The sequence below is a fragment of the Neovison vison genome, chromosome 12 (genome assembly GCF_020171115.1).
Source record: "Neovison vison isolate M4711 chromosome 12, ASM_NN_V1, whole genome shotgun sequence".
Classification (NCBI taxonomy): domain Eukaryota; kingdom Metazoa; phylum Chordata; class Mammalia; order Carnivora; family Mustelidae; genus Neogale; species Neogale vison.
This window is the reverse complement of record NC_058102.1, coordinates 54,390,689-54,406,232: the sequence shown is the minus strand read 5'-3', so window position 1 is coordinate 54,406,232 and position 15,544 is coordinate 54,390,689. Positions and strand designations below refer to the sequence as shown.

The 15,544-nt window shown below is 35.3% G+C and overlaps 1 protein-coding gene across 1 annotated transcript; it reads left to right on the top strand.

Moving 5' to 3' along the window:
* On the top strand, positions 1 to 11,838 carry LOC122890901 (NKG2-A/NKG2-B type II integral membrane protein-like). Its single transcript, XM_044226345.1, has 6 exons — positions 1 to 187; positions 593 to 670; positions 1,159 to 1,212; positions 2,225 to 2,376; positions 11,385 to 11,491; positions 11,727 to 11,838. Exons 1-6 carry the CDS (start codon positions 1 to 3, stop codon positions 11,836 to 11,838), a joined length of 690 nt encoding a protein of 229 aa, XP_044082280.1.
* Positions 11,839 to 15,544: the final 3,706 nt, after the last annotated feature.

Sequence of the window (15,544 nt, the reverse complement as noted above, 5' to 3'; positions counted from 1 at the left end):
ATGAATAACCAAGGAGTTACCTATGCAGAACTCAGTCAGGTTAAGGGTTTAAGAAGACAGCGAGTGAAAGCTGAGGGCACTAAAAGTGGCATTTTGGGAACTGAGCAGGAAATAATATATGCAGATTTAACTCTTCAAGATGCTTCTCGGGATCTTCAAGGGAATGGCAAGAACTACCAATGGAAAGGTAAAATACTTAATTCAGACATAGTATAACTGCTCTAGAATGTGCACTTGGGGAGCAGGGGTGCAGGGAATGAGTAGAGGATGATCTCATATTTTTCATTTGTGTGGTTCAGAGCTTGGAGCTGGAATATGATATTGTAATTGAAATCTGAGGTTGAACCTTGTTCAAGTGTTGTAATTCGTGGTCTTAACCCAATCTCATGAGGGTAATATATTTATTGCAAATGTAATGGTATATTCTGAGAGATGATTACAATGACCGATACAAGTTTGGGGTCCAAATGTTTATATGTGACTCCCTGTGCTTTGTTGGTTCTCTTGTATGTAAATTTCCTAAATGATTGTTTTTCATCCATATTTTCTGAGCATTTTCATTTCTCTTCCAACTCTTTATCTTCATGTCCAGGGAAGGTAATTGCTGGGATCCTGGGAATCATCTGCCTTGTCTTGATGTCCACTGTGGTCACAATAGTTGTTATTCCCTGTAAGTGTTTCAATGATGACAAGGGAATTTTTCACTTTAATGATCATCGGTGCTCGAAATGTTGCACAATATTATGGAATGGTGTTACCTCTTTTTAATGCATGTACGTTCTAAGTGTGGAATGGTTACTCTGAATCTGTCAAAAGTAGAAATAACAGAATAAATCTATATAAAGCATATTACACATATATTCAGATTTCATACCTGAGATACAAGTTATGACAGAGACTTTATGGAGATATACAAGTTAGTTCTTGAGACTGGTTAAACCAAATACTGTAAAGACTGTGATGTTTGATTCTTTAAACTTTTGAATTGTCTTCTCCCATATGTTCACTATTTTATTTAATTTTTATGGGTAAAATCAATTTTATCACAGAGGTTTCCCATTCTAAATAATATACCAAACTTCAAACTAAGAAACTCAAATCATAATGATTTATTTAGTTTAATATTAAGTTTTATGAGCATTGTTTTAATTTTTCTAGTTACTGCAGGACCAGTGCAGAACAAGGCGTCCGTGGAAATAACGACCCAGAAAGGTAGAAAATCACTTCCAAAACTCTGGTATTAGGAGAGCTTATATTTTGTCTGTATCTTAAACTAGACAAGTATGATAATAGATGTTTTTTGGGGAAAATGAATTAGAAAATTGCGTAGTAAATTTTCATAATTGATGAGTAGAGGAGAGTATTACTTATTACACAACAGTATGAGGAAATACTCATTTAAAATCAGCATACAGGGGCACCTGGGTGGCTCAGTGGAATAAGCCGCTGCCTTCGCCTAGGGTCATGGTCTCAGGGTCCTAGGATCAAGCCCCACATCTGCCTCAGCATCTCTGCTGAGCGGAGAGCCTACTTCTCCCTCTCTCTCTGCCTGAACTCTCTGTTTACTTGTGACCTCTCTCTCTCTCTCTCTCTCTGTCAAATAAATAAATAAATAAAATCTTAAAAAATAAAATAAAATAAAATCAGCATACATGAGGTACCTGGATGGCTCAGTGAGTCAAGTGTCTGACCCTGAGTTTTGACTCAGGTTATGAACTCAGGGTCCTGGAACTGAGCCCCATGTCGGCTCCATGCTCAGTGCAGTGTCTGTTTGAGATATTCTTTCCCTCTCCCTCTACCCTCCGGTTCATGCTCTCTCTCTCTCTCTCTCTCTCTCTCTCTCTCTCTCTGTGAAATAAATTAATAGATCTTAAAATAAAATAAAGTTACTACACCCATTGTTAACCAATGGCCTCAAATTTCCTCCTGCTATAACATGATATAATATAAACCGTTATATAATTCCAAATAAGTTGTTTTGTTCAGGGACTCAAAGTGCATGTAAAGATGGACATTTTTGTTTGTTTGTTTTATACTGGCACATAAGTAAGGGATGAAAGCCTGACTCTTCTGGGAATGTGCCTGTGTTTTTGTTTTATTTTTGCCCATTTTTGAGGGTAAAGTGGTGTGTTATATACCCATTTGTGTATACATATGTAACTTGCAAACTTGCAAGTTTTAATATTCAAAGTCTTTTGGATAATATCTCATAATCTTTCTTTAGCTTATCATTGTGGTCACTGTCCAAAAGAGTGGATTACATATTCCAAAACTTGCTATTACATTAGCACTGAAAGAAAATCATGGAATGAGAGTCGATTATCCTGTGCTTCTAAGAATTCTACCCTGCTCTCCATAGAGGATGAAGAGGAAATGGTGAGGTTTCAAATGTTTGTAGCTTTTATTAAAAGCTTATCATTTAATATTACATTTGTAGATCTCATCCATATAGTCATACATATTGCTTGTTTATTTATTTTAAAGTCTGTTATTATTCCATAGTTTGACTCTATGATATTTTACATTTTTATACCTTTAATGTACATTTAATAATTTCTAGTTCTTGCTTTTCATAGAAAGCCATATTCTATACATGCTCTTTTGCCTGAAAAAACCTTACTATATTTTTTACCATACATCACGAAAAACTATATGATTGGGACACCAGGGTGGCTCAGTGGGTCATGATCTCAAGGTCCTGGGATTGAGCCCCACATCATGTTCTTTGCTCAGCAGGGAGCCTCCTTCCCCTTCTTTCTCTGCCTGCCTCTGTGCCTACTTGCGATCTCCTTGTCAGATAAATAAATAAAATCTTTAAAAAAAAGAAAACTATATGACAGGGCACATTCATCACAAAATAGAATATAATTACACATCAGATCATGAGCAAGAAGTTTAGAGCCTCTATTAGCCCTGCCAATGTTAATACTGTGAAATGTCTTTCTTATTTTTGGAATTTATATCGATGGAATCATGCAGTATGTATTTTTATGTGTGTCTCCTTTTGTTCTTGTATGATATTATTAATCCATCTATATTATTCCATTTGTCTATAGTTTGTGAATTTTCACTGCTGCTGTCTTATATAAATAGGACATTTTAAAAGCTCTTCTCAGAAACGTACATACTTTTTAGTACATGGGTATTATGAATAATTATTTTATGAAAGACTTTTTCTATGTGGTTTCCATGTATTGTATTTATAATAACTTATTATACATAACTACATAATATATAGTATATTTATGAAATGTAAATAATGCATTTATCAAAATAACAATGCATCAATGTGGCTCTGTGGGTTAAGCCTCTGCCTTCCGTTCTGGTCATGATCTTAGGGTCCGGGATTAAGCCCCGCATCAGGCTCTCTGCTGGGCAGGGGCCTGCTTCCCCCTCCTCTCTCACTGCCTCTCTGCCTACTTGTAATGTCTCTTCCTTTCTCTCTCTCTCTGTCAAATAAATAAAGAAATCTTTAAAAAAAAACAAAAAGAAAACTACATGATTGTGCATATTCATCACAAAATAGTCAGAACATAAATACAGATCAGATCATGAGCAAGAAGTTTAGAGCCTCTATTAGCCCTGCCAGTTTTAATACTGTGAAATATTTTTGCTTATTTTTGGAATTTATATCGATGGAATCATGCAGTATGCATTATTATATGTGTTTCCTTTTGCTCTCATATGATATTTGTAATCCACCTATATTATTGCATTTGTCTATAGTTTGTGAATTTTCACTGCTGCTGTCTTATATGAATAGGACATTTTAAAATCAATTTTCAGAAATTTACTTCCTTTTTAATATGTGGGTATTATGAATAATTATTTTATGAAAGGCTTTTTCAATGTGGTTTCCATGTATTGTATTTATAACAACTTATTATACATAACTACCTAATATATAGTATATTTATGAAATATAAATAGTGCATTTGTCAAAATAGCAATGCATAAATAAATGTAACATTATAATTGTATTTATATATGATTATTATACATTTTCTTCGAAGTATTAGTATGAAAATGCCCAGTCATAGATATGTGTATCTTTCAATATATTATATTATCACTACATTTATCTAATGTATTGTGTAAACAGATTGTACAAAATATTCCCTTGATTCAAAATTCAGAGATCTGAGAAAAATTATGACAAAAAGTTCTGGTGGTTATAGAACAGTATCATTTTTCTGGGGTGTGAGTTATTAGGATATTCTCTTCAGTGAGAAGAACACAAGTGTGTCCCTTGCTTATTTCTCCTAGATGGTGTTTTCTTTGGTCTTCTTGGAAGTCCTTACCATGTTTTTATTTGTTTGTTTGTTTTTTAATTTATTTTTTATTTTCAGCATAACAGCATTCTTTATTTTTTCACCACACCCAGTGCTCCATGCAGTCCATGTCCTTATAATACCCACCACCGGGTACCCCGACCTCCCACCCCCCACCCCTTCAAAACCCTCAGATTGTTTTTCAGAGTCCATAGTCTCTCACGGTTCACCTCCCCTTCCAATTTCCCCCAACTCCCTTCTCCTCTTTAACTCCCCATGTCCTCCATGCTATTTGTTATGCTCCACAAATAAGTGAAACCATATGATAGTTGACTCTCTCTGCTTGACTTATTTCACTCAGCATAATCTCTTCCAGTCCCGTCCATGTTGCTACAAAAGTTGGGTATTCGTCCTTTCTGATGGAGGCATAATACTCCATAGTGTATATGGACCACATCTTCCTTATCCATTCGTCCGTTGCAGGACATCTTGGTTCTTTCCACAGTTTGGTGACCGTGGCCATTGCTGCTATAAACATTGGGGTACAGATGGCCCTTCTTTTCACTGCATCTGTATCTTTGGGGTAAATAACCAGTAGTGCAATGGCAGGGTCATAGGGAAGTTCTATTTTTAATTTCTTGAGGCATCTCCACACTGTTCTCCAAAGTGGCTGCACCAACTTGCATTCCCACCAACAGTGTAAGAGGGTTCCCCTTTCTCCACATCCCTTCCAACACATGTTGTTTCCTGTCTTGCTAATTTTGGCCATTCTAACTGGTGTAAGGTGATACCTCAATGTAGTTTTAATTTGAATCTCCCTGATGGCTAGTGATGATGAACATGTTTTCCTTACCATGTTTTAAATATGAGCTCTTTTTTGAGTTTACAAGATGGAAATAACTCTATATTGCATTTTTACTCCCCTATTAGAGTTCTTTAATGGTCAGAATTTTAATATTACCATGGTCCAATATATCATTTGGGTGTTAGTGATTATTTTGAACCTATTTCAGAAGTTAGTCAAAGCTCATAAATATAATTTCCCATATCAGTTTTATATTATTTATTTATTTATTAATTTTTCACTTTAATTAGAGTTTCTGATGCGATTGGAATTTATTTTTGGTGATGTTGTATTTGCGATGCATAGAGATAAATGTGAAGGTTATAGTTTTCTACATCATAAACCTAATTGATGGAGCATAATGTAAAGCAAAGTCGATCTTTTCTTCATAAATAACTTTATACATATATAGTCATATACATGTCCCCATATGTTCTAATCGGCTTCATATAGATAGCATATATCTTTATATAGATAATTATAAACACATATATCAGTCTACACATTCTGTCACAACCCACAGCACTTTGAGTAAAATGTAGAGCTTTCCCTTCACTTGATGTCCCTTTACTGTGTCTCATTTCTACTTTGTTTTAAATGTTTCTCTACTTACGTTGAGAATTACATGAATGTTATCACTTTGTTTCAACTGATGATTTTCATTCAAATATCAAGCAATTTAGACACTAGAGTTGAAGCAAAGTCCCTTAGACCTAATGACAGTTTTATACTTTCCTTTGTTTTCCCTTCCTTCCTGATGATCCTTGCAAGATTCCTTCTGTTACCATTTAATTTCTGTTTGGATAATTCCCTTTAGCAGTTCTTTCAGAGTGGGTGTGGCGGTGACACTTTTCCTAGTTTTCCTTTATCTCAGAATGTCTTGATGTCCCCTGCATTCCTGGGTGATGTGCCCCTTGAATAGTCAGTGGTTGATTGGTGTCTACATTTTTTTTGTTGTTGTTGGTTAGTTTGTTTGCGTCTTTCTAGCATGCCTTTTTTCTATTATGTTGACTAGAGAGAAAAAACCATTTTGGGGCCTTTTGTCTGTGCACTTTGCTGTCTGTGGTATGCTCACCAGTCTGGGATATGTGAGGCAAAGAGAAATTTCAGGGCTCTGACCACCATGTCATTCCTTGGGGTTAGAGGGCACAGTTCTGTCAGCTTTCTCATTGCCTGTTTGAATGTTATGTTGTTTTGTGTATAATATCCAGGTGTCTTAGCTGTATTTGGTGGAGGAAGTAGGGAACAGTAGCATATCCTCTCTTTCTTGCTGGAATAGGAATTCTGATATGTAGTAGTTCTAATGTGAATGTTCCTAAGATAATAGTATTGAGCAACTTTCTCTGTATTTATTTGCCATCAATAAATGCTTTTCAGTGAAGTATCTTGAAATATTTTTTTGTTATCACATTTTGAGAATTCTTTATGTATCCTGGCAGCAAGTTTTTAGTAGATGTATGATTTGTAAATATTTCCTCTCAGTCTATGACTTGTCTTTCCTTTACTTCAAAGCGCAGGCATTATCTTAAGGAACCACACTTCATCAGTTTGTTCTTTTATGGATCATGTTTTGTTTCTCTCTGAGAAATCACTGCCCAACTTGTGGTCAGATGTTTTTCCTAATACATCTTCTTGAAATTTTATCATTTGCACTTACAGATGACCATCTTTAACATTTTTGTATGTAGTATAAAGTATATATTATTAATTCCATTTGAAACTGATTGCTTCCTCAACATTTATTGTAATACCATACTTTCTCCAAGAAATGATTTTGTATCATTGGCGAAATCTGCATTCCATATATGTGTGGGTGTGAACTTTGCACTTCCTTCTTGGGTTCTTTGATCTTGTATATATTTTTGTCAATACATACTTTAAAAATTGTCCTTTTACAAACAGTAGCTTTATATTAGTTCTTTTTCGGAGTTATCATATCTATTCTAGATCTTTACATGGATGTTTTCTTTTTTATTTCTGTCAGTATAAATGTTTTTTTAATTAAAAATAAAAATTAGTTTTATCTTCTGCATCAGAGAAATCACATCTTCTGACCTTCTTTATTCTGCGAATGTGACAGATTACGTTAATGGAATTGCAAATGTAAATCCAACTGATATTTTTTCAATAAATATACTTATCTTAGAGTTCACTATTTTTATATATTATCAGAATCAGTTTAGATTGCCATTGACATGTAATTTCCTTTTTTTAGTATTACAAGAAAATGCACAAAACACACACTTTATTAGACCCTTTTTTCTACCTTGTAAGATTTTCTTTTTGGTTCTTAATTAACATTTCATTTTTCTTTCCTCATAAGCATCGAAATATTCTGAGTATGAAAAGTTTCTGAATTAGAGATTAAATTATATTAGAGGTTAAGACACTTCTGACATTTTATTTCCTTTTGTGTTTTGGTTTTCCCAAGTCGTATTTGGTAAGATGTTTTCAATTTTATGTCTAGTTTTAAACATATTTATATATTTTCATGGTATTCTGTTATGTTAGTTTTACTGTGCTATAATGTACATACAGGTGGTTGCACATGTGATACATGCCAACAGCTGGCTGAATTTTCAAGTGTCGCCATCATAGGAAGGAGAAAATGAATATTACCAGCACTTCAAAATGCCCCTTTCATTTTTTCACCTCCATTTACAAACATTTACATAAGTAGAATGATACAGTATGCATATTTTATTTATGGCATTTTAGGGGAAGCTAAACTTGTGCCTTTCATCCGTAGTTGCATGAAGTTGTAAATAGTCCATACTCCTTAATGTTTCTTTTCTTTATTTTTTCTTTTCTTTAAGATTTTATTTATTTATTTGACAGACAGAGATCACAAGTAGGCAGAAAGGCAGGCAGAGAGAGAGGGAAACAGGATTCTCGCTGAGCAGAGAGCCCAATGTGGGACTCGATCCCAGAACCCTGGGATCATGACCTGAGCTGAAGGCAGAGGCTTTAACCTACTGAGCCACCCAGGTGCCCCCATAATTTATATCTTTTGATTGGAATATTTACTGAATTAGCATGAGTGTATTGTTTTGATAGTTGGATTTAGGTCTCCCATTTTGCTATTCATTCTATGTTTTTGTCTTATTTTCTTCTTCTGCCAGATGTATAACCCTTATCTGATATATATGCAGGAGTGCCATCACTGAATAATATGATATTTTTATTTGTAATTGCTTGAAAAACGCTGTACTCTTTTCCATTGTGGCAGCACCAATTTATATTTCTTCCAAAGGATTTCCTTTTCTTCAGATCCTCACCATTATTCTCTTATGTTTTTGGAAAAAGCAATTCTAACAGGTGAGAGTTGGTATTTTATTGTGATTTCGATTTGCCTTTCCCTAACAATTAGTGGTTTTCTTTCTTGTACCTATTGGCCATTTCTATGTCTTCAGAAAAATGTTACTCAGGCCTTGTGCCCATTTCTGAATTAGATCATTTTCTTTATTTTTATTTCCTTGTTTGTGATATTTATACATTTTGGATATTAGTCCCTTATCTGATATAAGTTTTATAATTTTCTCCTGTTCTGTACATTGTTCTTCCAAATATTTTTCAACTTCTTTGTTCTTTCCTTTGCTGTGCAAGTGCTCTTTAGTTTAATGTACTCTGTTCATTTTCTGCTTTGTCTTTCTCATTAATGAGACGAATAAAGTCTACTATTACTTCCTCAATTTCATATATTTTTTATACTGAATCTCCAATTTTCTGGAGAGCCAATGAAGTGAATTTTCATTCAGGTGTATAATGATAAACTAATTCTCTGTGGTTTATTCATATAGTTTTATCTCTCTATTGATATTTCCTATTTGCTGTATTCCTGCCATTATATGTTCATTTACTTATCTGAACTGTTTTCTTTATCATTTCCATATAATTATTTTTTTTAAGATTTTATTTATTTATTTCAGAGAGATTGAAAGAGAAGCACAAGCATGAGCAGGGAGAAAGGGCACAGGGAAAAATGTCTCCCCACTGAGCTGGGAGCCCAATGTGGGGCTTGATCCCAGGACCCTGGAATCATGACTTGAGCCAAAGGCAGAAGTTTAACCAACTGAGCCACCCAGGTGCCCCATATAATTTCTGTATATTTATAAACAGTACTCTAAAATACTGTCTTCTAATTAATGTAACACCTTATCCCAGTAAAAGTTTATATTGACCTATGCTATCCCTTAGCATAGAAGACATTTGTCAGTAATTTTCCATGTTTTGTCTTGTTTTTGTTATTGTTTGTTTAGGTAGATATTTTTAGTAATACAGTGTAAATAACACGCAGTCTGTTTCATATTCTTATATGTATGTTTTTTGTAAGTTGCATACACTATACTGAAGGATCTTCTCCCCTATAATCTGCCTGCTGATATTTTTGTTCACTGTTTCCAAATTCTTATTCTTTATTTTTATTTTTTAGCCTTCATGCCCTGGTGATTTTGTAGCTTAGATGAAACCCACAAGTTTTTTAAAAACTGTGTTCCTCAAAATGTTGAAAATAGAACTGCCCTATGACCCAGCAATTGCACTACTGGGTATTTACCCTAAAGATACAAACGTAGTCATCCAAAGGGGCACGTGCACCCGAATGTTTATAGCAGCAATGTCCACAATAGCCAAACTATGGAAAGAACCTAGATGTCCATCAACAGATGAATGGATAAAGATGTGGTATATATACACAATGGAATACTATGCAGCCATCAAAAGAAATGAAATCTTGCCATTTGCGACAACATGGATGGAACTAGAGCGTATCATGCTCAGCGAAATAAGTCAAGCGGAGAAAGACAACTGTCATATGATCTCCCTGATATGAGGAAGTGGTGATGCAACATGGGGGCTTAAGTGGGTAGGAGAAGAATAAATGAGACAAGATGGGATTGGGAGGGAGACAAACCATAAATGACTCTTAATCTCACAAAAGAAACTGAGGGTTGCTGGGGGGAGGGGGGTTGGGAGAAGGGGGTGGGGTTATGGACATTGGGGAGGGTATGTGCTTTGGTGAGTGCTGTGAAGTGTGTAAACCTGGCGATTCACAGACCTGTATCCCTGGGGATAAAAATATATATTTATAAAAAATAAAAAAATTATTAAAAAAATTAAAAAATTAAAAAATTAAAAATTAAAAAAATAAAAAAAACAAAGTACAAGTTAGACCAATGGTAATAAAATATAAAGAGCTCATTATGTTTCAGATTCTAAGTAACAATTAACCTTTATATTACTTGTAAATTATGATACAAAGAAATCCACAATTATCTATAAAAGTTATTAAAATACTTCACTTTCTAAACCATATATGCATAGTGTTTCATATACTTCTACCAAAACATATTGTAGCAGACTGAACGCAGGAGCAGCCATGAGAATGTAAATATGTTGTGCTATGCCTGACATTAAATAAGTTTGCAAAAAAAAAAAAAACCAAAACTGTGTTCAAAGACTGCAAGTCAGTAGGGCTTGTACCCTCTGCCATGTGATGTGTGTGTGTGTGTGTGTGTGTGTGTGTATGAGTGTGAGGGGGAAGTGCTCACAACTTGAATATCAGTTCTCAAGTCTCCTTCTGCTTTCACTTTCTACTGGCTCATCTTGGTCTCCTCTCCATGTGCATATAATTTTTTCCATCAGTCAGGAGTGTATAGAAAGCTCATGTCAACTCTTCCATTGTATGTACTCTCACTAACTATCTTGCCATTGTATTTATGGGGGTCTCAGTGCTTGACAGAAAACCACAATCTCTAACTAGTAAACATATGGCTTTTCCTCATTCATTAACAAGAAAAATCATCATTCTGAGCTGAAAAGTCAGTGGGCTTTTTCAGTTCCTTCCCCACTGCTGATTGAGTCTCCCCTGTGGCACCAGCACCATTGCTTTCTGCAGCTTCTCCAAATTAGGAAAATACAGGCTTCTGGATCACTGAGCTACTATGGGCAGGTGCAGAGGCATGGAGCAGTTCTGGGCTCAAAAACTACAGACGTGCTTCTTTTCACAAAAATCTCTAGGAGTTTCTCAATAATGGATATTTCTTAAAGTGTTATTAACCTTTGATAAATTATCAGAACACTGAAATTGTTGTCTTTGTAAGTTTTTCTTCTTCATTTACTCGTACTAAGATATTTTTATAATATGTTCAGTGTATAACACTATATTAAAATGTGAAAGATTCTATAGAATCTATAGAAAAAATAACTGTGGTTATTACAAATTCAAATAAGAGCTTTTATTTGATTTCTAAAAAATTCTTTTCTCATAGTGTTTGTTCGGCTTCCTCATTCATTCTTCATGGATTAGTAGAGTTTCCCAGAATATCAATATTAATCCATCTCTGTGTCCAAAAGCCTCTGCCTTCTTTCCTACACCGTAAGTTTCTTAACAACTTTTGTATTTTATGCCTAAAGAGGACTAATCTTACAAAGAATCTGTATAGTATGTGAACAATCCTACAAACAACTGTTAAAGTGTTTCCATAGCAGAATAATATGGGATATACTCAGGTTCAGATGTACAACTATTACTTTATATGAACTGTTTATTGTTTAAAATATTGTGATTTATGTTTTTTAGGAGTAATAAGATATAACTCTCTGTATTTCAGGTCATCAGTTTTTTCAGCAACTGACAGGACTTGTTCTTTTTTCAACTTTGACTCAAACCTGAGATCTTTTGAAAACTGTTTAGATCTAAAAATATATGTTTGTAAGCATTAGGCATTTTAGTTACCTAATTTTGGTGTAACTATATTTCACCTTCTATAAAGAAGATATTTCTCATTTCTTCAAAAGGCATGCAATTTTCCTAGATATTTTTCAGATACTATTTTTAGAACAATTTTAGTTCACAACAAAATTGAGAAGAAGGTACATAGCTATCCTCCACCATCCCTGTATGCACACATGCATGGCCTTGCCCATTATCAGCATGATTCACTAGAATGGTTCATTTCTTAGCCAAGAGGAACCTGCAGTTTGCATCATAATCATGCAAAGCCCAAAGTGCACCTGAGGTTTCCCCCTTGGTGTCAAAAAACTGTTTTTCCATCTTAATTTTATTAATGAAAAAAAATATCAAGTACATATTATACATTTCTTAAGCTTTTGTTATATGTTAAATAAAAAAGTACAAATTATAATATGGAGCAATGTTACTGTGAAGTCTTCAATAAGGTCATCAATCCACTCATATTACCAAGTGAATTGATTTATTCTGCAAATAAAGGTTGCAAATAAGGAGATGCAAATAAGGGTTGACGACCCTGGGTGGCAAGATTACACACGAGAATTGAATCAGAAACAGAAACCAGAGGAAGATTGATGTCAACCATTATTATCCAATTGTAAGGGAAAGCTTACTAGAAGGAAAGGCTACTAAAATGAAGAAAATCATAAAGAATTTCTTAGGATTAAAGAGAGTACCCAAGGGAGAGATCACTGGGAAGCCCCATATGCTCCCTGAAGATGGGATTTAGATGTCATTGAAGACAATGCGGCCACACACAGCTTCATGGCAGACATGCTCACTGCATTGACCTGGGATATAGCAACTCCACAGGCCACAGGCTGAACAAGGTGGGGATGGATCTCAGGCTGTGACTGACAGGCAGGAAGAACCCTTGTTAGGAGGCACAGAGCAGAAGGGCAGGAAGCTTTCATTGGGACTGGCCACAAGTACCTGCTGGAGGCTGAATACACAGGACTTCCTACGTGCATGCCGCTGGCAACAAAGCCAGAGCGGCCAAACACCCTGAAAACACCATGAAACCAGGAAGAAGAGCCCTTTCTCTTGCAGGGTCTCTCTCCATTGCCTTTATTAACAGAATTAAGCCTCATGTGAGCTGAAAAAGAAGAGAACTTTATAGGATCCTGCTCCATTGTCCGAGAACAGGGCACAGAGGGATGGGTAGATTTAGAGCTGAGAGTACTAAACTGTCAATAGGCACTCAGGGTTAGAATGCAACAAACACAGGATTACTATATACGAGCCATTCCCATCTGCCCCATGTCTCCAGAGAATGAGATAAGCACTTTTCTTCTGAATTACTTCTAGTTCAGCACTATAAAAAATTACATTCATTTTTTGGTAGAGATTGGTTTCTTCTCAGTCATTAATAACGAGTTTCCTTCACTACTTTTTCTGGTGTGATGTTTTCCTTACCTGGAGTTCAGATATTTTAGAAGACATCTTGCTTTATTAAATTCTCCAAGTCCCCACTTCTGTTGCCCTTCCCCAGACCCAAAACTACTTTGGTCTAAAAAATAAAATGTTAAATAACGAAGAAAACAAGAATAAAATTTAAAGATATTTATGTGAGTCGAACAGTTTATTATTCCCATAATTCAGGAATAACTTTAGTAATTTGATAATGATTCAGATATTTCTACCCTAGCTCAATGACAAGAGGGAGAGAGATTGAGCTTGATTATTACTTGCAAAAAAATTCATACTTCACGTACATATATCTCCTTGAATATGACACATTTTTTGCACATATTATTTTTTTAAGGTTTGTTATTTGTTTATTTTGTGCAGAGGGAAAGAGTTCAAGCAGGGGGAGCAGCAGTCAGAGGGAGAAGCAAGCTGCCACTGTAAAGAGTAAGACGAGAGGGTGCAATACTCAATCCCAGGACTCTGGGATCATGACCTGAGTGAAAAGCAGACACTTAACTGACTTAGCCACCTAGGTGCCCTACACATATTCTTTACACTCTCTGTATTGATTTCTTATACTCCGATTGAGAAATTATATGAATATTCAAAATCAAATTCATATAATATGTAAATGTTAGCTAACATTGTGCCCAAACAACTGAAGATTGCAATTACATTATAAAATAAGCATTTACTTCTCATTCACCAGTTTCTGCTTTGACTGGGTTTTAGTTGATCAAGACTTAGCATGCATGTGCTTGGCTCCAGAATACAACTACATTTTCAGCTCAGATCTTTTGGACATATTTTATTCTTAGAAGAGGAGCGACCTGATATACATGACATCTTATAGCAGAGATTAGCGGCTAGGAGAAATATGCTTCTTAATGCCTGGACTCTGAACTCATAAACTATCACATTCCTACTCACATTAGATTGTCAAAACAAGTCACTTGGCCAAACTTATCGTTGATTTTCTAAAGGATTTACTCCTTTCAAAGTGCTCTGATGGAAGGAATGAAGTTTTCTTTTTCTTTTCTTTCTTTTTTTTTTTTTTAAAGATTTTATTTATTTATTTGACAGAGATCCACAAGTAGGCAGAGAGGCAGGCAGAGAGGCAGGCAGAGAGCCAAGCAGAGAGTAGAGAGCCTGATGTGGGGCTCGATCCCAGGACCCTGAGATCATGACCTGAGCTGAAGGCAGAGGCTTTAACCCACTGAGCCACCCAGGCGCCCCGGAATGAAGTTTTCTTGAACAAAAACCTAATCTACCTATAACCTAATAACTATAGGAATTTTTTTCATTGTATTTCATGAGAAAACTTGTTTGTAAAAGACAAATATCAGTAAATAGATTTTTGAAATCAAGATGCAGTTACTATTCTTTCTCTTATGGGTCAAGAAACCCATTCTCCTCACCCAATGTGTTACTTTGGACATATATAATGGTCTTTTTTGGAGTAGAAGACATTTTTAAAGGAATTTTCAAGCAAGCAGACTATCTTAGCAAGATAGTCTGTTTGGTTCCTAGATTTGGTGAAACTACTGGGCCTAGGGGTGGAAGACACTGAAATGCTCTTTTCCTTCCAGTGTTGAGTATCCCATCAATCCATATATATTTCTTACCATGGAGAAGAAAGAAAAGTAAGAGAGAAGCTCTTTAATATTAACATTCTGATGTGGAACACCTCCCAGTTTTTTCTTAAATTATTTTTTACATCTCTACATGCTTCTAAAACAGATGCTAATATCTTACATGTACCCATTAAGAAGCCATGGGAAGACTTTGGTAGAGTGAGCTTAAATGGAGGTTCCACCAAATTCACTGGAGATATATAAGCATGGAATACTATTTTAAGGGATCTAGGAAAGTGTAAAGTCAGAGTAGAAAGGGTCATGGAAGTGCTCAGTCAGTTAAGTGACTGACTCTTGATTTTAGGTCAGGTCACGACCTCAGGGTCATGAAATTGAGCCTGTGGCCAGCTCCATGCTCAGTGCAGAATCTGCTTAAGATACTCTCTCCCTTGCCTTCTGCCCCCAACTCCATTTCAAATGAATAAATAAATCTTAAAAAAAAAAGAGAGAGAGAGAGAGAAGACCATATGGTCTTGATGATAATAGCTTTGTAATACAGTTTCAAGTCCAGAATTGTAATGCCTCAAACTTTGGTTTTCTTTTTCAACATTATTTTGTCTTTTGGGGGGCATTTCTTATTCCATGCAAATTTTAGGATTGTTTTTCTACCTCTGTGAAAAATGCTGATGATATT

Coding starts and splice junctions, on each gene's coding strand:
- LOC122890901 (XM_044226345.1), top strand. CDS start 1: ATGAATAACCAAGGAGTTACCTATGCAGAACTCAGTCAGGTTAAGGGT. Junction 1,213..2,224: donor GGAAATAACGACCCAGAAAG/GTAGAAAATCAC, acceptor ATCTTTCTTTAG/CTTATCATTGTGGTCACTGT. Junction 2,377..11,384: donor TAGAGGATGAAGAGGAAATG/GTGAGGTTTCAA, acceptor CTTTTCTCATAG/TGTTTGTTCGGCTTCCTCAT.